Below are 24,564 nucleotides of genomic sequence, written 5' to 3'. Positions count from 1 at the left end.
ATGTCAGTTTTGATCAATGTATTAGCAATAGATTTCCCTTTCCTGTAGACAAACATTAGTTTCTCCTTAACCCCTTAAAGACGCAGCCATTTTACAGCTTAAGGCCTCTTCCACACTAGCGTTGCGTTTCACGTCAGGGTGCAATGCGTGAAAAACTGACGTTTTTGGCTGCGTTTTTGTTCCATTTTTCCTTGGAGTAATTAGCGTTTTTGCGTTTTTCACGCGCGTGTTGTTAGCGTTTTTTTTTGCGTTTTCGGCGCATTTTTCACGCGCGAGTCAATGGGAGAATCGAGCATTTTTCAAAGGGACCATGGTTTGGGATAATAATGTCTTCTGATAAGTTGCAAACATCTGCGATCTATTCTTCACTGTTCCCCGTGTATATTATCTCCCGACAAGTTAGCAGATGTGAAGAACAGTGAAGAATAGATTACAGATGTTCGGCACATCTGCTTACTTGTCGGGAGATACGCGCGGAACGGTGCGGCCAAAATAGCATGTGAAGAACAATATATATGTGTGTGAAGAACAAATTGCAGATGTTTAAATACATCTGCAATGTGTTCTTCACACATATATATTGTTCTTCACATGCTATTTTGGCCGCACCGTTCCGCGCGTATCTCCCGACAAGTAAGCAGATGTGCCGAACATCTGTAATCTATTCTGCACTGTGTTCTGCACTGTGTTTTTCTCTTAAATGATCCTGTGGTCACTGTTTTCACTGTGTTCACTGGTTTTATTCTATTCTTCACTGTTCTTCACTGTGTTTTTTTAATTAAATGATCGTTCTCGAGCAGGGGAAATACTGTTATTCTGGTCACCTAGCAACCCTTACGTTTAAAACGCATTGCACTCGCATTGCACTTGCAATGATTGCGAGTGCAATGCGTTCTTGATGCATCTCCATAGACTTGAATGGGGCGTGAAAATTGCGCGTGACTCGCAAAAATAGAGTATGCTGCGATTTTGACGCGCGTGCAAACGAACGCAAGCACGCGCGTCAAAAACAACGCTAATGGAGAAAGAGCCATTGAATACAATGGGACAGAGTGCAATGCAAGTTCTGCGCGTCAAATGCACGCGCAGAACTCGCGCGTGAAAAACGCCAGTGTAGAAGGGGCTTAAGGCTCAGCCCCATTTTTTGGATTCTGACTTGCGTCACTTTATATGGTTATAACTTTTGAACACTGTTACTTATCAAAGCGATTCTGAGATTGTTTTTTCCCCACATGTTGTACTTCATTTTAGTGGTAAATGTTGGCTGATAAGTTTTGCGTTTATTTTCCAAAAAAAGAAAAAATGATGAATTTTTTGAAAAATCTCACTTTTTTGAAATTCAAAATCATTACATTTTCAGGTAGATAGATTTACCACCTAAATAAGTTGCTGCATAACATTTCCCATATGTCTACTTTACATTTTCATAATTTTTGAAATGTCTGGATAATATATTTTGATGTCGCTTGGCTTACAAATCGAATAGCGATTTTCCGTATTTTCAGAATTTACTCTTTTGCGGATAAATACAGTTTTGAATGAAATGTTACATATTTAGTATAAAAACCCCCGTATATAATCAACCCATTTTCAAATCTGCACCCCTCAAACTATCAGAAACAGCTTTTAGGAAGATTGTTAACCCCTTGAGATCTTCATAGTAATTGAATCAAAATGGAGGTGAAATTTAGATTGGTCAAATTGTTCCGGTTATACGTTCATTTAGCCCTAAAATTTACACATTTCCAAAAGATAAAAATAGAAAACCCACCATACAATTTGTTCTGCAATTTCTCCCGAGTGCAGAGACCCCCCACTCGTGGACGTTACTTGTTTTATGGGCGCACAGCGAGGCACAGAATGGAAGGAGGGACCTGCAGCTGCCAGGATTTTAGTTTCCTCTTTGGTCCCTTTTGTAGGCTATAAATTTTCGCTTTTTCGTTATTGGGGCCATGTGCTGGCATTTTTTTTTTTTTGCGGGATGAGATGCTTTTTCCAGTGTTGCCATTTTGGGGTTGGTATCACCTATTGTTGAAAATTTAGGAACTCGTTTTTGAGGGTATGAGTAGAAAAGCATCAATTCTGTACTGGATTTTTGACTTTTTTTTTTTTCGTGTTCACCATTTAGCCTAATAATCATGTTAGCTTTATTCTATGGGACGATACGATTACGGGGATACCAGACTTGAATATATTTTCTTATATTTTACTAAATTTGTCAAATAAAACCGTAATGTGGGAAAAAATCTATCATTTTTGCATTGCCGTCTTCCAAGTGGCATAACATTTTTACTTTTTTGACTTGGGAGCTGGTTGATGGCTTGTTTTTTGCGGGACATGCTGTACTTTGCAGCAGTATCATTATGGAGTACATATGTTTTTTTGATCACTTTTGATGGCATTTTTTTGTAAGATTGAATAGGTAAAAATCATAATTTTTGGTGGGTTTTCAATAGTTTTTTTTAACGGCGTTCATCGTACGGGTTCAATAATGATTTACTTGTATTCTACGAGTTGTTACAGACGCGGTGATACTATATATGTGGGGTTTTTGTTATGATTTAGACTTTTTTGGGGTTATATGTCTCTTTATATGTTATGGGGCTTATGGGCATTTTTATTGATTTATTACTTTATTTTTTATTGAATAACATTTTTTTTTACTTTTTCACTTTTTCCACCATGGGAAATGACCAAGCAATCATCTGATTGCTTGTTCATGATAATACTCTGCAATAATCATGTATTGCAGGGTATTATCAGTGTTAGCCTATGCACTTGCATAGGCTGGCACTATGCCAGTAAGATGACGTCACAGACGCCATCTTACTGGCAGTGCCTGCAGGCAGTGCTGGGGACCAGATCGGACCCCAGCACTTCCATAGCAGCGATCGGTGCCCCCCGAAAACGGTTCGGGGGGCCGATCGTGGGGGAAAGACCCCCCAGAGACATGTTAGATGACCGCGGGTGTTACACTGGGGTGCCGGCTATTAGTTACAGCCGGCACCCCGTGTTTCCCGATGCCGGTTCGGCTTTCCCGCGGATATATCCGCCACTGAGCGCTAAGTCACTGCACTCCGTGGCAGATATATCCGCAGCGGAGCGTGAAGGGGTTAAATAAATGGCCATATTTAGGGTCATGTTGTAAAATCCCCCAACTCTTTAAGATACAGGGGGTCATTTACTAAGGGCCCGATTCGCATTTTCCCGACGTGTTAACCGAATATTTCCGATTTGCGCCGATTTTCCATGAATTGCCCCAAGTTTTGGCGCACGCGATCGGATTGTGGCGCATCGGCGGAAATCGGGGGCGTGGCCGAACGAAAACCCGACGGATTCGGAAAAACCTCCGCATTTAAAACAAAAAATTGGTCGCACGGGCCATACTCACATGCACCAGGAAGAGATCAGTGAACTCCGCCGCAACTCGGCGGACTAGCGCAGCAGCGACACCTGGTGGACATCGGGCGCAGGACCTTCATGAATCGCCAGAAGACCCGAACGCTCGTCCGAGAAGCCGCCGCTGGAACGCGAATGGACCGGGTAAGTAAATGTGCCCCACAATCTTTAACCATTTTAGCATAATGGTCATATGTGGAACAAAATATAGCAGAATGTTTCTTGTCTTTCTTTTTAGTGTTCCTAATTTCATCTATTGGGATTTCCTGTACTTTCTCATTGCTACTGCAAATGCGCCTCACCCTCATGAATTGCCCCTTGGGTATTCCTCTAAACACTTCTAGAGCATGTTGACTGTCCCTTTTTAATAAATAATTCCTATCTGATGGTATAAAATAAAGGGTAGTGGCAAACCTACTTGCACCTTCTTCTTTTCTTACTTCAACATCCAGATAATGTATCATATTTTGATCTTTTTCCTTTTTCCAAGAATGAGCATAATTCATATTCAATAGGTCAATAAAATATAAGCTAATATGTATTAGTATGTATTAGTTGTCATTTAAAATTTTGCTCCCCTTAGCATAAAAATGCTGCTGACATACACTAATGAATAATTAAAATGCTACCGGCCCTGTAATCAGTTTGTAACATCCCCCACCGGGGCCTAGCCTTTTCTTGGGGCCTGGAGACAGCCAGGGTCCAAAATACCAAAGTGACTAGCGGTTGCGGCCTGGTGCGCACTTATGTCACGGCGGTGTTTGGGCATCGGAGGGCTGTCCTACTGGTTCTCCCTGGGGCAACCTCTGAGTGTCTGTTAGATAAGTCCCTGGGTAATGGATGGGAAAGCCTGTGGTGCTAGACCGCCGTATCCAGGGATCAGAGGGAGGAAGCATTATGCAAAATAAGTCACAGTTCTTTATTGAACAACAGGTAGAAGGCAATGGGCCAAAACGGTCTAATGGCAGATTCGGATTCTGGTACTGGAATGGTCATGGAGAGTGGTCCTCAGGAATAAAGCACCAGCCTGGTAGGAGCTGCAAGCTGGGATATTTGAGATAGATCTAAGGGTTCATGACTCCCTCCAACAGCTCCTAACCTGGAGAGGGCGCTATTAGCAACTACCAACCTGCCTATACGTTGGCAGAAGTGTTGCAAGTCCATTGATTTTCTCCGTACGGAGCAGACACAGGACAGAAGATGCTGCTGGTCCTATGTCCACATCACATTTCCTGTTGATAACTCCACCTATTTTAGAAAACCCATAACTTTTTGTGAATCATAAAATCAATCTATTTAAGCTCCATTTTGTGACTATGGCATTGAGTTTTGTTGGATTCATTTATTTAAAGCATTATGGGTTTTTGTATCAGACGTTCATATTCTCAAAATACCCCTTTAAGCAATAATGGCCAAGTTAAGATTTAAAAGGGACTAAATGTCTATAGAAGAAAGCATCTGGCATTGCATAATCAGGTGCATAGTCATATGCTGGCGTTGCAAAATCTTGCTGTGTTGGACAGGCCGTTGCTGAAGCTAGGACAACAGCGGGTGCTTATTCTTAAATTGGCATATGCTGCATCTGTGCTTTGCTAATTTGCTTAAAATGCACGTGAAAGGAGCTGGAATCTGCAGTGCAAATAGCATCATACTATTGTATAATCAATTCTTTATGCAGAATAGCTCCTGAAACGTACTACTCTAAAGCTTTACATTGCAAATCTGTTTTTTTTTTCCTACTGTTTAGTCCTTCATCACATTTTCATGATACTACCCCATACTGCTCTCACTTGACTATAAATCCTAGAAATAAATCCTAGGAATTACCATATATACTCGAGTATAAGCCTAGTTTTTCAGCACAAAAAATGTGCTGAAAACCCAAACTCGGCTTATACTCGAGTAAAAAAAAATATAGGTTTTACCAGGTTTTTGTGGTAAAATTGGGGGCCTCGGCTTATACTTGGGTCGGCTTATAGTCGAATATATACGGTAATGTGTTTTTTTTTTCCATATGACCATGTTGGCCATCTAGACAAAACAAAAGTTACCATCTACCACTTGAACATCCTAAGTGTAAAGCTCTTCTTTGCATTAATATATAAGAAAAAATGCATCACATTCATGCATCAAATGTTCCAAGAATTAATAGTAGTCAGTTTTCTTCCCCAGGGTGATGGCATTGGGGTGGGGGATATAGAATGGTACTGTTCAGATGCACTTAAACGAAATTGTGTGCTCTGTGTGCTGTTCTTACTAGCAAGTGTATATATGAAAATTATTTTGACAAGATCTGCAAAGGCATGTAAATTTTATCTACAACTGTCCAAGAAAAATGTGAAATTGGTTATCATTTTGTAGCTTTCCATTCCAAGGATATGTTAGGGGGATTCTTGATGTACTCTTACAATGGAAGGCTAAGACTTTTCGCACGGTGTGCATATACACTGGTATATGTCCTTCTGCTCCAACCCTCCCACCTGTTATATTAAAAGGGACATCACTTGGGACCTCCAAGAGCAATAACTCAGCAGAGTCTAGGGAAGAATGAAATACATTTGGCCTCCACTGAAGAATTATATGTAGAATTTTGTCTACTTGCAGTTCCAATCCTGGTGAGGGAGCTAGGGCACAGGTGAAAGTCACTATAGTGAAAAACCACCTCCTCTTGTTGTCCAGATTGATCACAGAAGAAAACACACTGGGGCATATTTACTTACAAAGTCACTAGAGTTCACTAAAAGAAGATTGTCCATCTATAATCCCCCGTGCGGTGATTCACTAAGATGCGCTAGAAATCATGAATTTGTCACTTCCCCGCACTGGTTTGATAGAGTTAACCATCTTTTTTGCGGAGCACGTTTAACATAGGACATGCAACACAATTTGCAAGTTAAATACGGTGCTTGGTCCGAATAAGTCGGACCGTCCGACAGCACGCTCCCTAATTTGTGATGCATGGAAGCCAAGGCAGCTGCGCCACAAAAAGGGTAGCGTGCCACACAATCACAAGGCAGACACTTCTTAAATATCTGTGCAAGCCATTTTAGCCATGAAGAATGTGCATGGTCCGACAAAAGTGCAGCATGCAACCCTTAGTAATAGTGCCCCACTATCTTCTTTATGTTACAAATAGAACACAGACAAGTTTACAATCTGCCCATCTTCTCCGGTATATTTTCTTGTGTTCTGTTCACACTGATGGAGATCGAGGAAATGAACCTTCTCTGTGTCAGCAGGATCTCCAAGCTTTGAAAACAGGTTCATGGCATAAATCTTATTTTCAAAAGTATAGCTTTCGTTTTATTTACTCACAAATGTGATAGTAAAACAGTGCTTTTCATTTAAAAAAAACCTTGAGTCAGAAAGGCATATGCACAACCTTGGGTTTAGCTGATTCTAGCTTCTTTCAGTGTTTGCATCCAAAACATCTCAAAAAACGTTTGTATATGTTTATAAAATAGTACTTAGAGTAAGACTGCATTGTGTTCTTTCTTGAGTCTATATTATTATATTTAGGTGGTAGCTTGATTGTTCACTATACTGACCTGAGTGTACATACCAGAAGGATGAAAATGTAGCTTGCAGCTTGCCTTGTGTTTATACCCATTGTTTTTTGCAGGATACAATGTATACTGAGGCATAAAAACAGAGGCATAAAAAAGTTGATAAGCTGGGAGTGTTCCTTCCGTGCACCCTAAACGGTAGATGCACATTTCACCCCCGCTGGAGAGGAGGAGGGATGACATGTACTATATTTCGCCATGCACGGTCGCGGTGAGACAACGTGTGCTCACCACATTGTGACCAGGCACTATAGACTTCAATGGGGACTGATATGCGCCCGCAAATGGTGTGGCTGCAAATCAGTTCCCATTACATTTGTGGGAATGAGCCCTTAGTTAGGAATCACAGAAGACATGCAGCCCAACATGGCTGGCACCCTGACCTAAATATATTTTTATAAAATAAATAAAGCTGCATGAAGCATATACCCTTTACCCAATATCTCAATTCTGATCTTAGAAACAGAGGATGCCTTGCATACATAGGAGGGAGGGGCTTTGCTACTTCAATCTGTGTAAAGCAAGGTGAACAATTACTGAGCCATTAGTTGATTAACCAAGGTCATTATTGTAGTCAAGGGCAGGCAATGAATTGTGGTTACAGTAGATATCTTTAGCAAGCTATTCTCTTCCATGTATGAGAAGAATGTAAAGATCTGCTGTTCAGCATCATGTATTTTGTAATAAATTGCTTCTATATTTAAGGGGGTTATATGACACAATTTAAAGGAAAGCTAGAGAACATACAGTGACCCACCCTGTAATCCTTTACTTTGTCCTATTTCCACAGTTTGTAGGGATTCTGGTTTTTGTCAGACCAGAAATTATATTGACTAGGAAAATCATATAACGCTCATTTTCACATCCAATGCCAGATTAAGGGTGGTGGGAGCAAACTGGGCCACTGGGCGCCAACTGGTGGGGGCCCCGTACCCCACAATTTCTTCAATAAACTTAATGTTGCTAGTAATTTATACACACTGCCCCCAGTACACCCCCTCATCTTCACTTGGGATGTTGGCGTACTGGCGCAGGGTGTGACATCACTGTGCCACCAGTGCTGGGACGTCCAGGTCCTGTGCGCTTCGAGGTCTATGACAGAATGGGGAACATATTGTTCCCCAACTCCGCCATAGACACAAGTCTATTGGCTACCACCTGGGTCTCTGTTCCGGCTGCTATTTAAACAGCCAATTCAGAAAAGCCAGAACTGTAGTGAAAGATTCGGGCAGCCATGCGCCCGCACAAATCGCCAACACTTGGTGGAGGCCCCTTTAAGGGCAAAGTGGTTGGGACCTCGGGGCACACCCCTGGAGCTCTACCCTATGATCCGGCCTAGTTCACAGTACAGTATCAGTCAGCTGAACAGCACAGACTCAGCTGATCTATTTGGAATAATAGAAGCTATCAGGACAAGATTTATGTTACTGATGTTTTTAACTCCTATGATGTATTATTAGTTGCACAATGGAGAAAACTTGCCCAATATTTATTATACTGTCAGGGTTTATTCACAAGTTGGTTTTATGCCGCAGATTGTGAAAATCAATCTCCAAATTTAAGCAACGTGTCCTATATTCCAAGGAGAATCCAGGTGAACGCAACTTGAGATATAGAGCATGTAGTCATAGGCAAGCCCTGCAATACATTTTGAAATGGTTTTTCTGTCAGTTTAATACAAAACTGTGAACTGACCCCAGCTGTGCAAAAAAAGTTAGCACCATCATTTCTAGTAAGTAAAAAGATATTCATTACCAGAAAACATATTTATGACATACTTGGAAAAAAGCTGAATATTTTTTTATGATGAAAAATTGGATGATAAAAACTAGGTGTAATTGGAGACTAATGTCATAAAGGAAGCCCCAGTTTTATGGATGCCCCAGCTGATAAGCTCATCAGCTTTGGCCGGACATGACTAAAAGATTTAAATACTACTAGTGCCCCTTTATAAAACATTTACTATGAGGGGGAACTTTGTGAAAAACTTCCCTTCTTCTGCTCTATTAACCCTAAATATGTTCTCCTTACAAACAGGGGCCCAGAACTGTATCACTTCAGGTGTGGTCTGCCTAGCGATTTGTATACAATTTTTCAGCAATCCCTCGATTTTATTTGCCCTTGCAATAGCTTCCTGGCACTAGTTGCTAAAGTTACATCATCTAATATATAAAGCTGAGTGTATGGCTCCTTTCACACAAACATATGCCCGCCAAGCCATAGCGTTGCCCACCCCCGCCCCTCTCCACAGAGATACATGGCGTATGTCATATCTTTACCCTGGCAATGGGCGCACGGAGTGATATGGTGCTGCACACTTGCGGCACCTTACTTCTCCATGCGCCCATTGCCTACCTATAGGGGGCCTATATACGGTGGCTCTCTGTGACTCAGGGAACTTCATAGACTTGGTTTTGAGCCAAAATTTTTGCCCTGCATATTCCAAAATGCAGTTATTAACCACAATATACAGGAGCCATTGGCTGCTGCTGTGGCAGTTGGAAACTGACCCGTGATTGGTTGTTGTTTTGCCACAGGTCATTAATGTGAGCTCTGAGCTTTGATTGGTCACTACAGGTAATGAGTAAAAGACGCTTATGTGTGAGGTGGGATGGATAGGGATACAGAGATGGGGGAGATTTATCAGAAATGTCTGAGGTAAATCTGTTCCAGTTGCCCATGGAAACCAATCAGAGATTAGCTTTAATTTTATAAACATAAGTGGGAAAATAAAACTTGAGCTCTGATTGGTTGTCATGGCCAACTAGAGCAGTTCTGCTCTCAGACACTTCTGATAAATCTCCCCATAGACGAAGTGACAGAGATGGTCACTGAAAGAGACGGTCACAGACGGTCCCTGAAGGAGACAGTCAGAGGCAGTCACTGTAAGAGACAGTCAGAGACAGACATAGTCAGAGACAGAAAAACACAGAGAGAGTCAGAGAGGGAGATAGATACATATAAAATATATTTTGTCAACCCATTCTATTTTGTTTTATCTAAGAGCAGTTATTACTGATCCCAAGCAACGCCGCGATCTACTGCTAGTATGTGTATAAAAGACTGTGCTAGGCAGGAGTTTCATTTTATACAGAACATAGACACTTCTGCAGAAAAAATATGGTTGATACCTTTTAGGCTAGTATGAGATAATTTACATATAAACTTATGGTTCTATATCTTTTAAATGAGTGGAAAAATAAAAAACAAGGTATATCATTCAGAATGTTGGTGAAATGTATTCTTTAAATGTGACACCCTTTATCCTTTGCAATTTTTTTTTCTTTTTCTATAATTATTGAACAAAGTGTAAAAGCAAATGGGCTCAGTACTGACTTTACACCATTGAGCTTATTGTTAAAAAACATGTCTACACCCTAAATGAGGGCTTATCTCCATGGTCACTAAAGGATCATGCAATAGAAATCCAGCTATCAGATTCTTATGTCCCTCGACATCTACCACTGGGTATGGGTTAGGAGGATCCTATACTAATTATGTTCCTCTTGTCCCATGAAGCTTTAAGGCAGTAGTAGATTAGAATATAGGTAATTTGGGTGGTAGCCCAGGGTCCAGGTCTTCTAGGGGCCCATGGCCACCCATGGCCACCGGACAATTTGGAAACTGAGAGGAACCTTCATCCATGAAATCCTCACACATCCATTCCTGTTCTCAATACACATGTGCACAACAGACATTTTAGGACCTCTGAAGGTCCTCCAAAGATCCTGACATTACAGATTGAAAGCAGACAGTAGGGACACATCCTCCATTCCCCAAGCAGCTTGATTCTAGTACCATATGTAGGAAGTGAATTTCAGGTATGTAGAGGCAATAATACTCAAAACCAAAAATACCCTTCACAAGGAAGGGAAAGGACTAGATGGTATGCAGTGCAAAACTGGATGATGAAATACAGAGAAGAATCGCGGCCACACTTTGGACGGGGAGGCGGTCTCCCTGGACAGTGGAACAATCTTATCTCTCTCCACTAGGTAAGAACCGGGATATATTGGGCTAGGTCTCCTCCTCATGCTATGGCACGGCAGGGTGATCTCCCCGAGCTGCATATACATCCTTATTGATTGACAGCTCTGCACCAAATGTGTCGCTAGCATTTGCCCAGTTGCTTAGGCATTACTTTGTACTGTATATACTACAGTTCCACAGTGTCCAGAGTGTGGCTGCCATTCTTCTCTGTATTTCATCATCCCGTTTTACACTGCATATTGTGGACACCTTATCATGGGGGCATGTTCTGTCTGCATGTTTTTGTATGTTTTTAACTAATTAAATCTATTTTGTGTATGTCATTGATAAAACAATTTCTTATTCTTAACGAGTATATTGTTAGTCTAGTCCTTTCCCTTCCTTGTGAAGGGTATTTTTGGTTTTGAGTAGATGGTCTTTGTACGTACAGACTAGGTGCAGTTACTTAGGGGATTTTACCATTTAAGTAAGCTATAATCTTTTATGTGCAATACATCATCTATAAGTACAAGTCATTTGTGACCCCCCTCTTGATCTGTGTCCATTATTCATTCTATATTGAGGCAATAATACTCATACAGCCCAAGGCCCATGGTAGTCTTAATGCACCCCTGCTTGTAGATACTTCAAACAAGCGTCTAATGTGAATGACCAGCTTTACACTGTGAAGAGACTGTGCTAGCAGTGGCAGTGAAACAGCTATGTATATGGAAAGTGCAATCTATTTTATTTATATAAGATTAGACTGTACAAAGTGGTTTGTGGCACTGTGGTAGTTTTCCATCTTACCAGGCCTTTTAATATTTCTAATTAATACAAATCTGTTTTAAAGAAATCTACCATCAAAATCGAGTATAATAAACCAGGGACATTTACTCCTAGATCCAGGCACTAGATCTTGTGACTGTGGTAATCTTCTTATATTTGTTATCCATGGCCTCCTTCCTTCAAATTTTAAAATTATGATAATAAGTCTCAGGGGCAATACTAGCCCCTCTGTGATCTGGCTTTACAAGCTGTTACACTGTCTCACCCTCTCCTCTGATTCACCACTTGTGCTGTGAGCACTTCCTGCAGTTGACGAAGTTGAGACAGTGTAACAGCCTGTAAAGCCAGCTGACAGTGGGGCTATGGTAACCTCTCAGGGACATTGGCATCATTTTAAAAGTTGGTTTTAGAAGGAAGGAGGCTGCAGATAACATATATAAGAAGATTACCAGTCACAGTACCTGGATATATGATTAAGTGTCCATGGTTTATCCCGCTTTATTTTGATGGTAGATTTCCTTTTAAAAATCTAAAAGATAATAATGTTAAAACTTAAGATCTAACTTGCATTATATATATATATATATATATATATATATATATATATATATACACAATATCCTTCCTTGCCTTGGTTCTTGGGTCAAAAACTCGATAAGCATAACAGCACATGTTTTTTGTTTTTTTTTTTAAAGGGTCAAGGTAATGAAAGGTCATATTTGTTTGACCAATATGTAGAACTACAGTGTAATATGATTTTTCTGTTTGTAATATTATTATTATTATTATTATTATTATTATTATTATTGGTACTGTAGAACTTAGAAATTCTAAACAGGCATAGAATATATGAATACAGTATATGAATGTTTTTATTTGAAAGCAGAGGTTCACATTGCTGCTTAGGTCAGCCACTGTAGGAAAAAAGCTGAAACAAAAAAAATTATATGTGTTTAAATAGTACACAGCTATGTATAATCTCTTAGATCTCACTAGTTTTGTGCTTACTCCTGTGTAATATGTTGGCTCAATCATTTACAGTGATTTTAATATTTTCCTCTTAAAACCATCCAAGGGGTTGGGGGAGGTTTATGCTGTGTACGCCTATGTCATGCCTTCTCTTCACAATTTTAAATTCTGCCTATCAGCAAACAAACCATAGGTAGCAGACCTATGCAGAATGTGGGACAATGAGTGACATAGAGTACAAGCAGGCTTGACAGTGAATGATGAAGTGTGCAAGCAACTGTGACGGAGAGTGCAAGTCTGACAGTAAACACAAGCAAGTCTGATAATCATACAGTCTTGGGACCACCCTGCAATTACCAATACATATGTGTCCTAAATAAATGGTACACGATAACACTTAATACTGATTCTCATGTTAGCTCATAGCTCGAAATAGAAACTGTACTACCAATGGTGTTCCACTGTTGAGCTACATCTATTAAATTGAAAGCACTGATATAGCTCATAGCCATTTTTCCTCTAAAACGGCAGTCGCCTTTTAGACTGCCCAATATACACATTGTGTGGATAGTCTGTGACACTTCTCTCTCTCCTGAGTAGACCGGTCATAAGTAAGGGTGTGTCTTTATTGCTAAATTACAGCCTACTACTCCCACCTGCTAGTGAGCATGTGCACCGGCTTTGTGAGATTTAAAGGGCCAGCATGCCTGATAAATTGGCCGCCCCTTCCTGTGTCCCTTGCCGGATTTTTGTGCCCTTATGCCATTGAGAAAGTGTTGTCTGACTGTCTGTGTACTATCCGTTGTGACCTCCTGCTACATTCCTGTCCTCACCTTCCGCTACATCATTGACTCCGATCCCGTGCTACCTATCCTGAGCTTCTGACTGTCCCGGACAATGATTCTGCCTCATGACTGTGCACCTCGCCTTGGCTGCCACCGCAAGCAAAGTCACGCCTGTGGATCGACCTGTTGGTATCCCGCCGCAGTTCTCTGCGCTGGATTCGGGTCCGGCCGGGATTTAATAAGGCAGTTCCTCTGCCGTCAACCAGGTGGCGCTGCTGTGCTGAAAAGCATCTGAACGCGCCGGAATTTACCGAGGCCGGCTGAGTGAAGGTAAGCGCGTCCCGAGCGACACATTTTCCGTTTTTAAATGCGGCGGTTTTTCCGAATACGTCGGGTTTTCGTTCGGCCACGCCCCCCCCCCCCGATTTCCGTTGCGCGCATGCCAGCGCCGATGCGCCACAATCCGATCACGTGCGCCAAAATCCCGGGGCAATACAGGGAAAATCGGCGCAAATCGGAAATATTCGGGTATCACGTCGGGAAAACGTGAATCGGGCCCTTAGTAAATGACCCCCTGTATGTCTGAAAACGTTATAAAGTGTCCTAATTAATTTTGGAATGTATAGGAATAATGCGAAAGAGAAGTCATCCAATAATGCTAGTCATCCAATAATAACATGAGGGAAATTGGAAAATTTGCACATTAGAAAGATAGACAGCAAGATAAACGTAAAGATACAGTATGTTCTGTTCTTCTTGCTAAGCTTATTAGTATATCCAAACACAGACAGAGTGAAAGGATTGTTCCGACTTTGCAAGTTTTTCCTAGTCATAGGATCAGAGATAACAAGCTGATCACCGTGGGTCTGACTGCTGGGGCACTGAACGATTACAATAAAGGACCCCCAGGAATCCGGAGAATGGGTGTCCCATTCTTACTATTGGGTAAAGCAGCAGGGTGAGCATATTTCATGCCATTCCTTCAATAATACCAGAAAAGTAGAGCTATTTCCTGAGCTTCAAATCACAAATGATGGGTAAAATGCATACTTTCCTCCCACTCCACACATAAGTGAGAACAGGACCCCCATTGTGTGATAAATCTGGTGCATCTTTACATATTTGTCTTAAAAAATTTTTTTTTGCCATTTGGGTAGAAAGGAAGTGCACACTGTCTCACAAAACCACAACCAAGTTGTCTACACATATTTAAAAAATGTTAAATGTGTCAAACTTTTTTCTGGTACATACTTTTAATAAATACAATGGGGGACATTTAAAGGGGTTGGCAAATCTTTAACATAAATTGCATATGTGCCTTTACTGTGTTAATAATATTCCCTGAATGTTTAATTGATTCATCATCCCTTCCTTTAAAGCTATGTGCAGACTCTCTGTGCACTTGTTTACATGTCTTAACACTGATAAATAGGAGGAACCTGTAGAAATAGATTATGGGGCACATTTACTTTCCTGGACCGCAGAGTTCACTGAAATTTCATTATCCGATGATAATATACTCTGCTGCAATTCAATAAGCTTGTGCGCCTGATATCCTGCATGTGTCACTTCCCTGCTCCTTCTCCTTCCTGTTGCATGTAAGTGCATTGTCTTGCGACACAATTTGAAAGTTAAATCCCACGCTCAGTCCGAATCAGTCAGATCGTCCAAAGGCACGCCTCCCAATTTGTGTTGCATGGCACAGCTGCGCCAAAAACTGATTGCATGCAACACAATTCCACTGCAGACAAGAAAATCCCGAAAACTGTGCAATGTCCGACGAAAGTGTGATCCGCAACTTTAGTTTATATGACTTATTCTGCTACTCTCCCTCCCCTCTCTCTGTGTGTCAGGCACCAAGGGTAGTTAACCCACTGGACCACTGCGGACAATGATGGAAGCCGACATCTGGGACCAGAGTCTAAGTGGTACCCGATTTTCACCAGAGCCAGCCGCAAAGCAGGTTTGACTTGTTTTGGCGTGGTACCACCAGGTCATTCCGCAGGCTTGTCTGCAGTGGTGGCCAAGGCAAGGTACAGAGACGTTGAGCAGAATCATAGTCAGGGACTATCAGGAGGTCAAGACAGGCAGCACAGGATCAGAGAAGCAGGAGGTCAGGGCAGGGAGCAAAGCAGCGTAATCAGGAATGGAGCCGTGGTCACAACAGGAATTCAGAACACGAGCACAGGGCATCAGGAACAAAGCTTTCTCAAAGGCACAAGGCAGAAAGATCCGGCTGGCTGTGCAGGGAGAGGCTGGATTTTAAGGGATTCTGGCAATGGTCAGTAAAAATCAATGGTGCGCTGGCCCTTTAAATTTTCAGTAGCCGGTGCGCGCATGCCCTAGGAGGTGGGGTCACATGCACCTGACCGCCAGAGCAGACACAGAAACGTGGACAGGTGAGTCAGGGTTACGGAGGACCGGGGCACAGAGAGGGGCACGGGTGAGCCTGCGACACGAGACGGGAGCCCCCTTGTCCCTATTTATGTCAGTGAGACGGACTGAGAGAAAAAAACACACACCGTCTCCGTCGAGTGCAGGTAGTCTAAAAGTAAGCCACAATGTTTAATGTATCCAGCAGATGTGTAAAGTCATTATATATATTATATTATATATATATTATATATATATAATAATTTATGTTTCCGGCTGATTATCTTAGCTTGTGTAAAACACTTTCTGTTACATTTCAGCCAATTTCATTTCTTTGTTGAAAATAATAGAAATACACCTGAAATGCCTGAATTGTAATTATTTGATCTTTGTGAATAGGTCTGATACCATTGTGCCTTAAACTAATTATTGTCTCTTAAGGACAGTTTGTGCTTTCAATAAAAATAAGTAAAGCATAATGGATTGCTCTACAATGCTGCTGCTTTACAAGTATTTTGCCGTGCAGTGCTACTTCTTGAACATTTTTAAAGTAAATGCAATATTCTCTGCTTAAGGGGAAACTCAAAAACTATGGCATATGTGTCTGGCCAGAATAATCAATCAGCAGACACCATCAATTCTGTATTGGAGGAACCTTGGTCATAGTACTTTGTACCTAGGGTATTCCACCCTCTTACAAAAATAAAACCTCAAACTTAAATAGACTCTTTTGTTAAACTCTTTTCATATATCTTTTGATGATGACATGGGTTACATTAGATCATGTTGTGTTGGCAAGAACCCCTAGTTACTAAAACTTTGTTTGACCAAGTTATTCTATGCCCATTTAAGACTTCCAGAATAAAGCATGATAAACCAGGAACACTTACTCATAGAACCAGGACTGTGGTAATCTTATTATATTGATTATCCATAGCATCCTTCAATCTAAAAGCAACTTTTAAAATTATGCTAGTGAACCAAGCTTTACAGACTGTTACACTGTCTCCCCCTCCCCACTCGGTTCTTCAGTAGTAGTGCAGTGAACATTACCTCTGAGTAAATCCCACTTTATGCCATCCTGTCTATACCTCCAGTAAATCACATATTGTATGTTTTCAAGTTAGGATTTGGCATAGAAGAATATCTTGGGTGCTGTTGCAATTCTTGGATTGAGCAACTGGGTAGATATAGATCTAATGTCGCTTGTGTCTCCAAATATAGAGGGCACATTGATAAGATTATGTATAACTGTTAGGATACTCAACAGCCCATGACAGTTGTAAAAAGCAGACAAATACTTTAAATAGTCTACAGGGGTAAAGGCATTTGGTTTAAATGACAAGTTTCACTTGAACTGTGTTTAATACAAAAAAAAATAGTGACCATGAATGTATCAAGAAACACCTACAACAGTTGTGTGGCCAGAGAGGAAGCTCCAGTTATGGACAGTTTTTCACAAAGCCCTTGTGATATTTTGCACTAAAAGGTTGTAGTTGCATGCTAGGTCAGGTCATCAAAAAGCCACCAACCAGCACAAACATCATTGGTTGTCTAACGAAAAAAGTAGAAAATTCAGCACACTTTGCCACCCTGGAGTTGTAAGCGTGCTTCTTTATTTAGTAAAAACCATGCTGGTGCAGTAGCAGATACATGGAATTCGTCTGGAACGAAGCGTTTAAACACAACATTGTTTTGTTGAAACCCGTGGATCCACACGAATTCTATGTATCTGCTACAACCATGGTTTTTGCTAAATAAAGAAAGAAGGACGCCTACAACTCCAGCGTGACTAAGTGTGCTGAATTTTCTACTTCATTCTTTCTTTGCTATCATTGGTCCGTAAACTTGGACAATGTGTTGTGCACCTGCCGTTACCTGGAATGTGTGCTCCAAGAAGAAAGGGTCCATTCTTTAAGGAGTTGTTTCTTTTTGCTTTATCATTAGATATCTAGTACAAGGGAGGGAGGCAATGGTTATAAACAGCCCACATGCCCCAGAACATAGCTTCAGCTTTGATCACCCCAAATAACCTCTGCTCACACTGCCATCAGTATCAAGTGGTCCTGAAAAACAAAGTTTGAGACAGCATCCTGTGGATAGGGCCTTACTGTTCTTCGTAGGAAAACCCCTTTAAGTAGACTATTTAATCAGCACCACGCTTGTAAAATATTAATAAAATGAATCCGTCTCCTACTTTCACCTACCAAACTGAACTTGTAGTTCCCTGGAGGTAGGGTACAATACCCTTTCTAGCAATGCCTCTTTTCTGTGAAATATTAAGACTAATTATTAGGGCCTAGCAGCTGTAAGCTTTATTATACCCTTGTGTTGTATGTTTAGTGATTAATTGAAGGGATTTTCTTGGCTCACAAACTAACCATGTCACACCCAATTTATATAGTCTGTGCTATTAGCTATGCATTAGCAAGGGATATAGATCCATAAAGAAATACCATAGCTTCAGTTATATCCTGTAATTCTAGTTATATAAAAGCTTGGGATCTGATGAGATCACTGTGCTTTATGCTATGGAGAACCTCCTCTTGTACTGTCAGTGCAGATGACTGATTTATGGTATGCACTTGTGTTGGCATTGCTGTGGTGGTATTCAATTTGATGAACTGAATAAGCCACTTAGAAGCTGCAAGTTGGCAAACAATAATGCGCACTCATATAATAATCCAGTTACTAAGCAATAGTACGATCTCCTCTATACTTATAACATATTTCCCATCTCTTGTCATCAGTCCCTTATCACAGGCTGCCCACGCTCTTCTCATGTATAGTGTGGGTGTAACATATTCATTCATTCTCACACACATTCATCTAACTCCCTTTTGATGACTACCATGAAGAAGCCGCCAGTTACTGTGGTATGACATTTTGGTTTTGACATTTACTCTACTATTAAAACCACTGCTTTACAAGATTTTGTCATTCAGAACAATTGACTGAATTGAGCAAAATTCAGGAGAACAGCTTCGCCTCTCTGGTTGTGTTATATTTCCTAGTCCCTCCCATCCAACCGACAAAATGACATAAGTCCGGCTCAGACAATGAGGTAGTTAGCACTGAGTGGGTAATATCTCTGTCAGGCCCCTTTGGTTTATCTGTAGTTTCTCTTTGGTGAATCACTATGTGGTCGTAAATTCTTGGCAGCCATTTCTGTGGTATGAGTGGTTGAAATGCTCTGTGGCTGGCGATTTGGTGTACAAATATGGCTGACAAACCAAGACCTGGCAGAATCTGGCATACAAAGTGGAAGGGATTTTTCAACTTCCAAAAATAAAACTGTATTAGGCCACATGTGTCTGTGTCACATGCAGAAAACATCGTTTAATTTCTGCACCACTTCTCAATACCATGAGGCTGCTCACATCTGGGTTTCTTCTGAAGCTTGTCAGTGCATCATACCTGGATTTTATTTCACACATTTAGGACATATGTAATGGGTAAATGAGCTTATTGTAGCATGTTTTTTTAAAGACGGGTATTCCCACCTAAAATATTTGTGACAGGTCCAGAAGCAGATAAATATCTTATAGATGTACTGTATGTCCACCTCCATTGACCAAAACTAAATAGAAATTTGGAGAACTGCATTTTATTCCCATTTCAGACCACACCAATTGTTGTTTTTCTACAATTTATATACATTGTTAAAAAGTGGAAAGACCTATTCGGTCAAAATGTCAAAAGGTTAGGAAATGAAGTCACAATAAAATATTTTTTCTAGTCCCATAATGTACTTGTATCTTCTTTAGGTGTGATCCCTGTCAGTAACCTCATTCCAATTGGATGACTATGTTTTTTACACTGTATTGTCCTTTATTATTTGTCCCCCATGATTTGTAAAGTGATGCAGAATATGATGGTGCTATATAAATAAAGATTATTATTATTACCAAATACCCACTTTGTTTTTTCAAAAGTAGCACAATTAAACCACATCAACTTCTATTGCAAATGCCTTAAAAATTAAGTATGCCTGGCAAAAACGGAAAAAGGGAAAATGAAAAAGTGCTTTGTAGATGGTGTAATAAATGATTGACAGCCATCACTTACCATATAGTACATAAATGAAATGCATGTTATGGGTTCACAATTAAGGAAAAAAGAATAAATAGTGCCTGTTACTTTTTTAATCCGGTTATGAACACTCCAGATTAAACCAATGAAGAAGTAGTCTTAAACAGAATATTTAACAAGAGATATCCTCCAAACAAAATTCCTAGCTTTCCAACTAAAAATGTCCACCAAAAGCTCTTATCATTGGGAATACCCTAAGCAGTGGTTGTAACCTTCTGGTCAACGATAGCATGCACCATCAAACTACAATAAGTAAATATAACCAAGCAGCAATGGGCATCTTACCACTAAGATGGGGGAGAGTCCTCATGATGCTTGCCCAGAAATACACTAGTGGATATTAGTCACCATTAGGTTCTTGCTCCATGGTCTATTGGTCTCAGTCTTCTCCGGTTCCTCTATTATAGATTGTGCTGTATTGTAACCGCAGGACCTAGAAAATACATGTTATACAGAATATTTCCTCACAAGATTATGTATCAATCTGCTTCCTCTGCTCTATAACATGCTGCCTGAAGAAAGGGCATTATATACAGTTTGCTCAGCTCCGCTTGCATTGTAACATGCTGCCTGCAGATAGGGCACTGTTTATATTGTCAGCTCTTTCTGCTCTATAACATGCTTCCTGAAGACAGGACATTATATACAGTTTGCTCAGCTCCTCTTGCATTATAATATGCTGCCTACACATAGGACACTATTTTTTGCTCAGCTCTTTCTGCTCTATAACATAACGCTTGCAGATAGAACACTATGTACATTCTGCTTAGCTCTTCATGCTCTATATGTTGCCTGGGGAAAGGACTTAATATATGATCTGCTCAGCTCCTCTTGTTCTATAACACGCTCCTATGCCCCACACAGTTTCTACTGATCTAATGAACTGCAGGAAAAGATGGAAAGGTTTTAGTTGGTTACCTGAAAGAACATAGAAAGGACACCATAGGATGGGTAATAGAATATTTAGAGGAGGGGAGATGTTTTTTCATTTCAGTATGTCCTACCTCAGTTAATTTCCATTAAATATATTATAGGTGCATAGATTCCGCATATTCACTGGAATTATATTAGACAGTGGAAGATCCCCGGCAGATACATTATTTGGTTATCGCTTAATTGAAATATGTTTCTTTTAGCCATCTTCATCATTGTCAAAATAAAGCAAAGTCTTACAAAGACTAATGAAGCTTTTCCTGGTGTAGCCTTCAGATTTGCTTCCAGTCTTTATCTTAATAAATATAAATATAATAAATATAGATTGATGCTAAAATAATGATGGCTTGTGTGAAGGTGATGGGAAAGCAGTAGCTGGTAGAAAGATGTGTTTATGCAGGGACATGCTGCCCTCTACCGTGTGGCCTGAGCCATTCCACACTGGCTACAAGATTCACTGTGTAGGGATTGACTCTAAAGGACTCAATTATATTTGTTCATCATCTAAATCATGTAAAATAATATAATTCTTTAATCTAATAATTCTAAAAAATGTGTAGTGCAAAAATATTATATATTACTATTTATTTTAACAGATCCAGATTTCAAAGACCTCGGCGTTCTTAAACCATTACCTGGTGAGTACCCTTATTTCTATCTATCTATCTATCTATCTATCTATCTATCTATCTATCTATCTAAATATCTAACATCTCTCTCTATTCAGTATCCAAAATGTATCTATATGTCTATTAAGCTTTAGTTTTTCACATCAGTTTTGGTACCCCTTGTGATAGAGCAGGGTGCTAGATCATAAATTTGGCCTCAGCCGCCCTCACTACAATAGGGGACTGGAGTAATTGTAATTGTAGCTTTCATAGCAGTTTTCTGGCATTAAAGCTTTGTGGATAGTCTTTACCTTTTCCACATCAACTATTGGAAAACATGAAGTAAGACTACAGTGAAAAATGTTATACCCCTGAAGCAAGGTGGGCCGAATTTATGTAGAGACGCAGACATTGTAATGGATTTGATTCAGATATGTACTCCAGCATGGGGCTGGAGAAGATTTTAACAAGCTTTGATGACGGTTTTCTGGTGTGGAAGATCATAGGCTGGAAGAGAAGGTGCCAAATTTCTAGCAAGGCAAATGCCTCATCATACATTAAGTACTTGGGTAAACAGGCCAAGCACCCGTTTATGCCGGCTCATTGCTGGTGTAGATTGTTGCCATTTTTTACATCAGAAATCCATCTACCATTATAGCATGGATAAACCAGGGACACAGGGGCACTGTAAATCTTTTTATGTTTGTTATCCATTGCTTCCTTCCTTCTAAAACCAACTTTAAAAATGATTCCATTGAGCCAGTTCTGCGGCTTCACAGGCTGTTATGCTGTCTCCTCCTTCCCCTCTGCACTTGCCCCTGCATCTGCTTGCTGTCATCTTACATGAAGGGAGGGAGGAAGTGCACCTGTACAATTTAACAACCTATGGGACTGAAGCACAGAGGGGATCTGGTAATGCCTCCCAAAGCCCTTCCAACTAAGGCAGAGGTAGGAGGAAGTGCATAGGGGATGGAGGAGACAGTGTAGAGGCCTATGAAGCTACAGTACTTGCTCATTGGAGTATAAGAAAGCTATAAGAAGATTACCACAATCACGGTGCCTGGATCTATGAGTAAGTGTCCCTGGTTTATCATACTTAATATTAATGGTACATTTCCTTTAAAATGGTTCAATCCTGGGGACAACCCCTTTTATTATCTATCTTCCTTTATGCTATCTTTCCAAAGAAAAGTGCAGTACACTATTGAATACCAATCAAAAATTGTGATTTTCACTTTAATACTGGACTTTTCTTTGAGCCAATCAAAAATATTTCCAATGTATGATTTTTATGAATCTACTTTTTAATTTTAATCCTATAGTTTGTGAATTTGAGATGGGGGGACCCGAAGGAATAATAGAGTCTGTGCAAATCCTCAAAGAAGGAAAAGCTTCCGCTAGTGAGGCAGTTGATTGCAAATGGTATATCCGAGCACCGCCACGGTCAAAGGTAACTCGCCGTTCTATTTGTCTGAAGACTTAAATGCTGTTTTCATCTCAAACTAAAGAAAAAACAGGAGTGCCTCATATTCAGCAGTAATAATAATAATAATAATTCTTTATTTATATAGCACATGCAGATTACGCAGCGCTGCACAGCTTGCCAAATTGGTCCCTTTCCCCAATGGGGCTCACAATCGAATCAAAAGACATGGTCTTAATTTGTCTGCCATCAGCATATTGCACGCCTGATATAATAAGAGGCTTAATCAGGTCTTCCGTAAATATGACGGGCTGTAATAAAGCTTCTTGCATGCATGTGTTTCTTGCCATATTCTTTATCACTTCTTATTTTGTAGAGCAGAAGACTTGAACAGTAGGCTCGGTTGCTTAGTCATGGCAGGAAGAAAGTGATCTGCTTCACTGTGACGCCCAATGCACATGAACGTATGGGGGCCTGTGATCAAGCCACTGGTCTGTGGCACCGATCACGGTTCTGTGAACTGTACTGTGGCCAAGCTGCTCAGCTTTTAGTGGAGAGAGGAGGGGTGAGGAGTGCTCACCCCCCTCCCTTCTCCACCTGGACATGTGCTACATCCGCTTTCCGGTACAGGCGAGCACAAGGCCCTGTGCATGAGGCCTGAGGTAGAAAGTTCTCTATTTCAATCACTCTTTATATTTATATAAGCCTGTTAGCATTTATGCCTTCTAAAACCATATGGCCCACACCAGACACACAGGTACTATTTATGTGAGGAGTACTCTAGTCTTCATCACTGCTATATATCTGTTGTAAGAGGAGTCCTCAAATGGATGGAAACTAATTGATGGAGCCAGAAACAAGGATTTTAATGACTTTGGAGGGGTTGGCCACTTTAGCTCTTGTTTTTGTAATGTGTGTATAAGTGTGGGGGAAGGATATTAGAAAACGTTCTAATATAAATATATATATTACAAGTTCTGCTCTGCTTTCTTGATATGTAAAGTGAAGCCTCCTGCCGTTTACACCTTTAGCCGCCCATTCCTGTACATAAAATGGCTGCGGATGGAACTCTCTGACGTGTGATCTGTCCATGAAAAATCGCCATGCAAGGCGATGATAGTGATATGATAGTATTCATGAATATGAGATTAAGGCCTTGGCAGGGCAATTGCTAATGGACAAATCATATGACCCTGCATCTGCGGCCATTTTATGGACAGGAATCTCTGGCTGATGAGGTAAAAGACAGGAAGCTTCACTTTACATATCAAGAAAGCAGAGAAGAACTATTAATACATGTAAATTGGTAAATTACCTAATATCCTGAAAACATAAGGTAAAGTGGCTGCCCCCTTTAATGATAACCATTCTAAAATAAAGTAGATGGAAAACTAAAACCAGTATAACACATTCAGTACATAGTTCATAATAGCTCAACTTATGGAATGATATAGCTACGGACAGAGGACGCATAGAGCTAGTTAAGGCTTTTAAAAATTTAGATTTTGTATGGATCTGAAACATTTATGTCATAAAGACAAATAAGAAAAATGTTGGATTTGGGCAGTAAGACTAATTATAATATATATATATATATATATATTATATATATATCTGCAACCTCTCCTCCATTCAGATTATGTAAAATCTTAGTGGAA

General features: G+C 40.4%; 1 protein-coding gene across 1 annotated transcript in view; it reads left to right on the top strand.

Moving 5' to 3' along the window:
• The window catches only part of NETO1 (neuropilin and tolloid like 1), a 93,534-nt gene that overhangs the window by 54,642 nt on the left and 14,328 nt on the right, over positions 1 to 24,564 (top strand). Inside the window, exons 5-6 of the mRNA XM_072152316.1 lie at positions 21,472 to 21,513; positions 22,806 to 22,933. Coding sequence (XP_072008417.1) covers positions 21,472 to 21,513; positions 22,806 to 22,933 — 170 coding nt within the window. The remainder of the gene's footprint in view (positions 1 to 21,471; positions 21,514 to 22,805; positions 22,934 to 24,564) is intronic.

The sequence above is a fragment of the Engystomops pustulosus genome, chromosome 5, assembly GCF_040894005.1.
Source record: "Engystomops pustulosus chromosome 5, aEngPut4.maternal, whole genome shotgun sequence".
NCBI lineage: Eukaryota > Metazoa > Chordata > Amphibia > Anura > Leptodactylidae > Engystomops > Engystomops pustulosus.
This window is presented reverse-complemented; position numbering and strand designations above follow the sequence as displayed.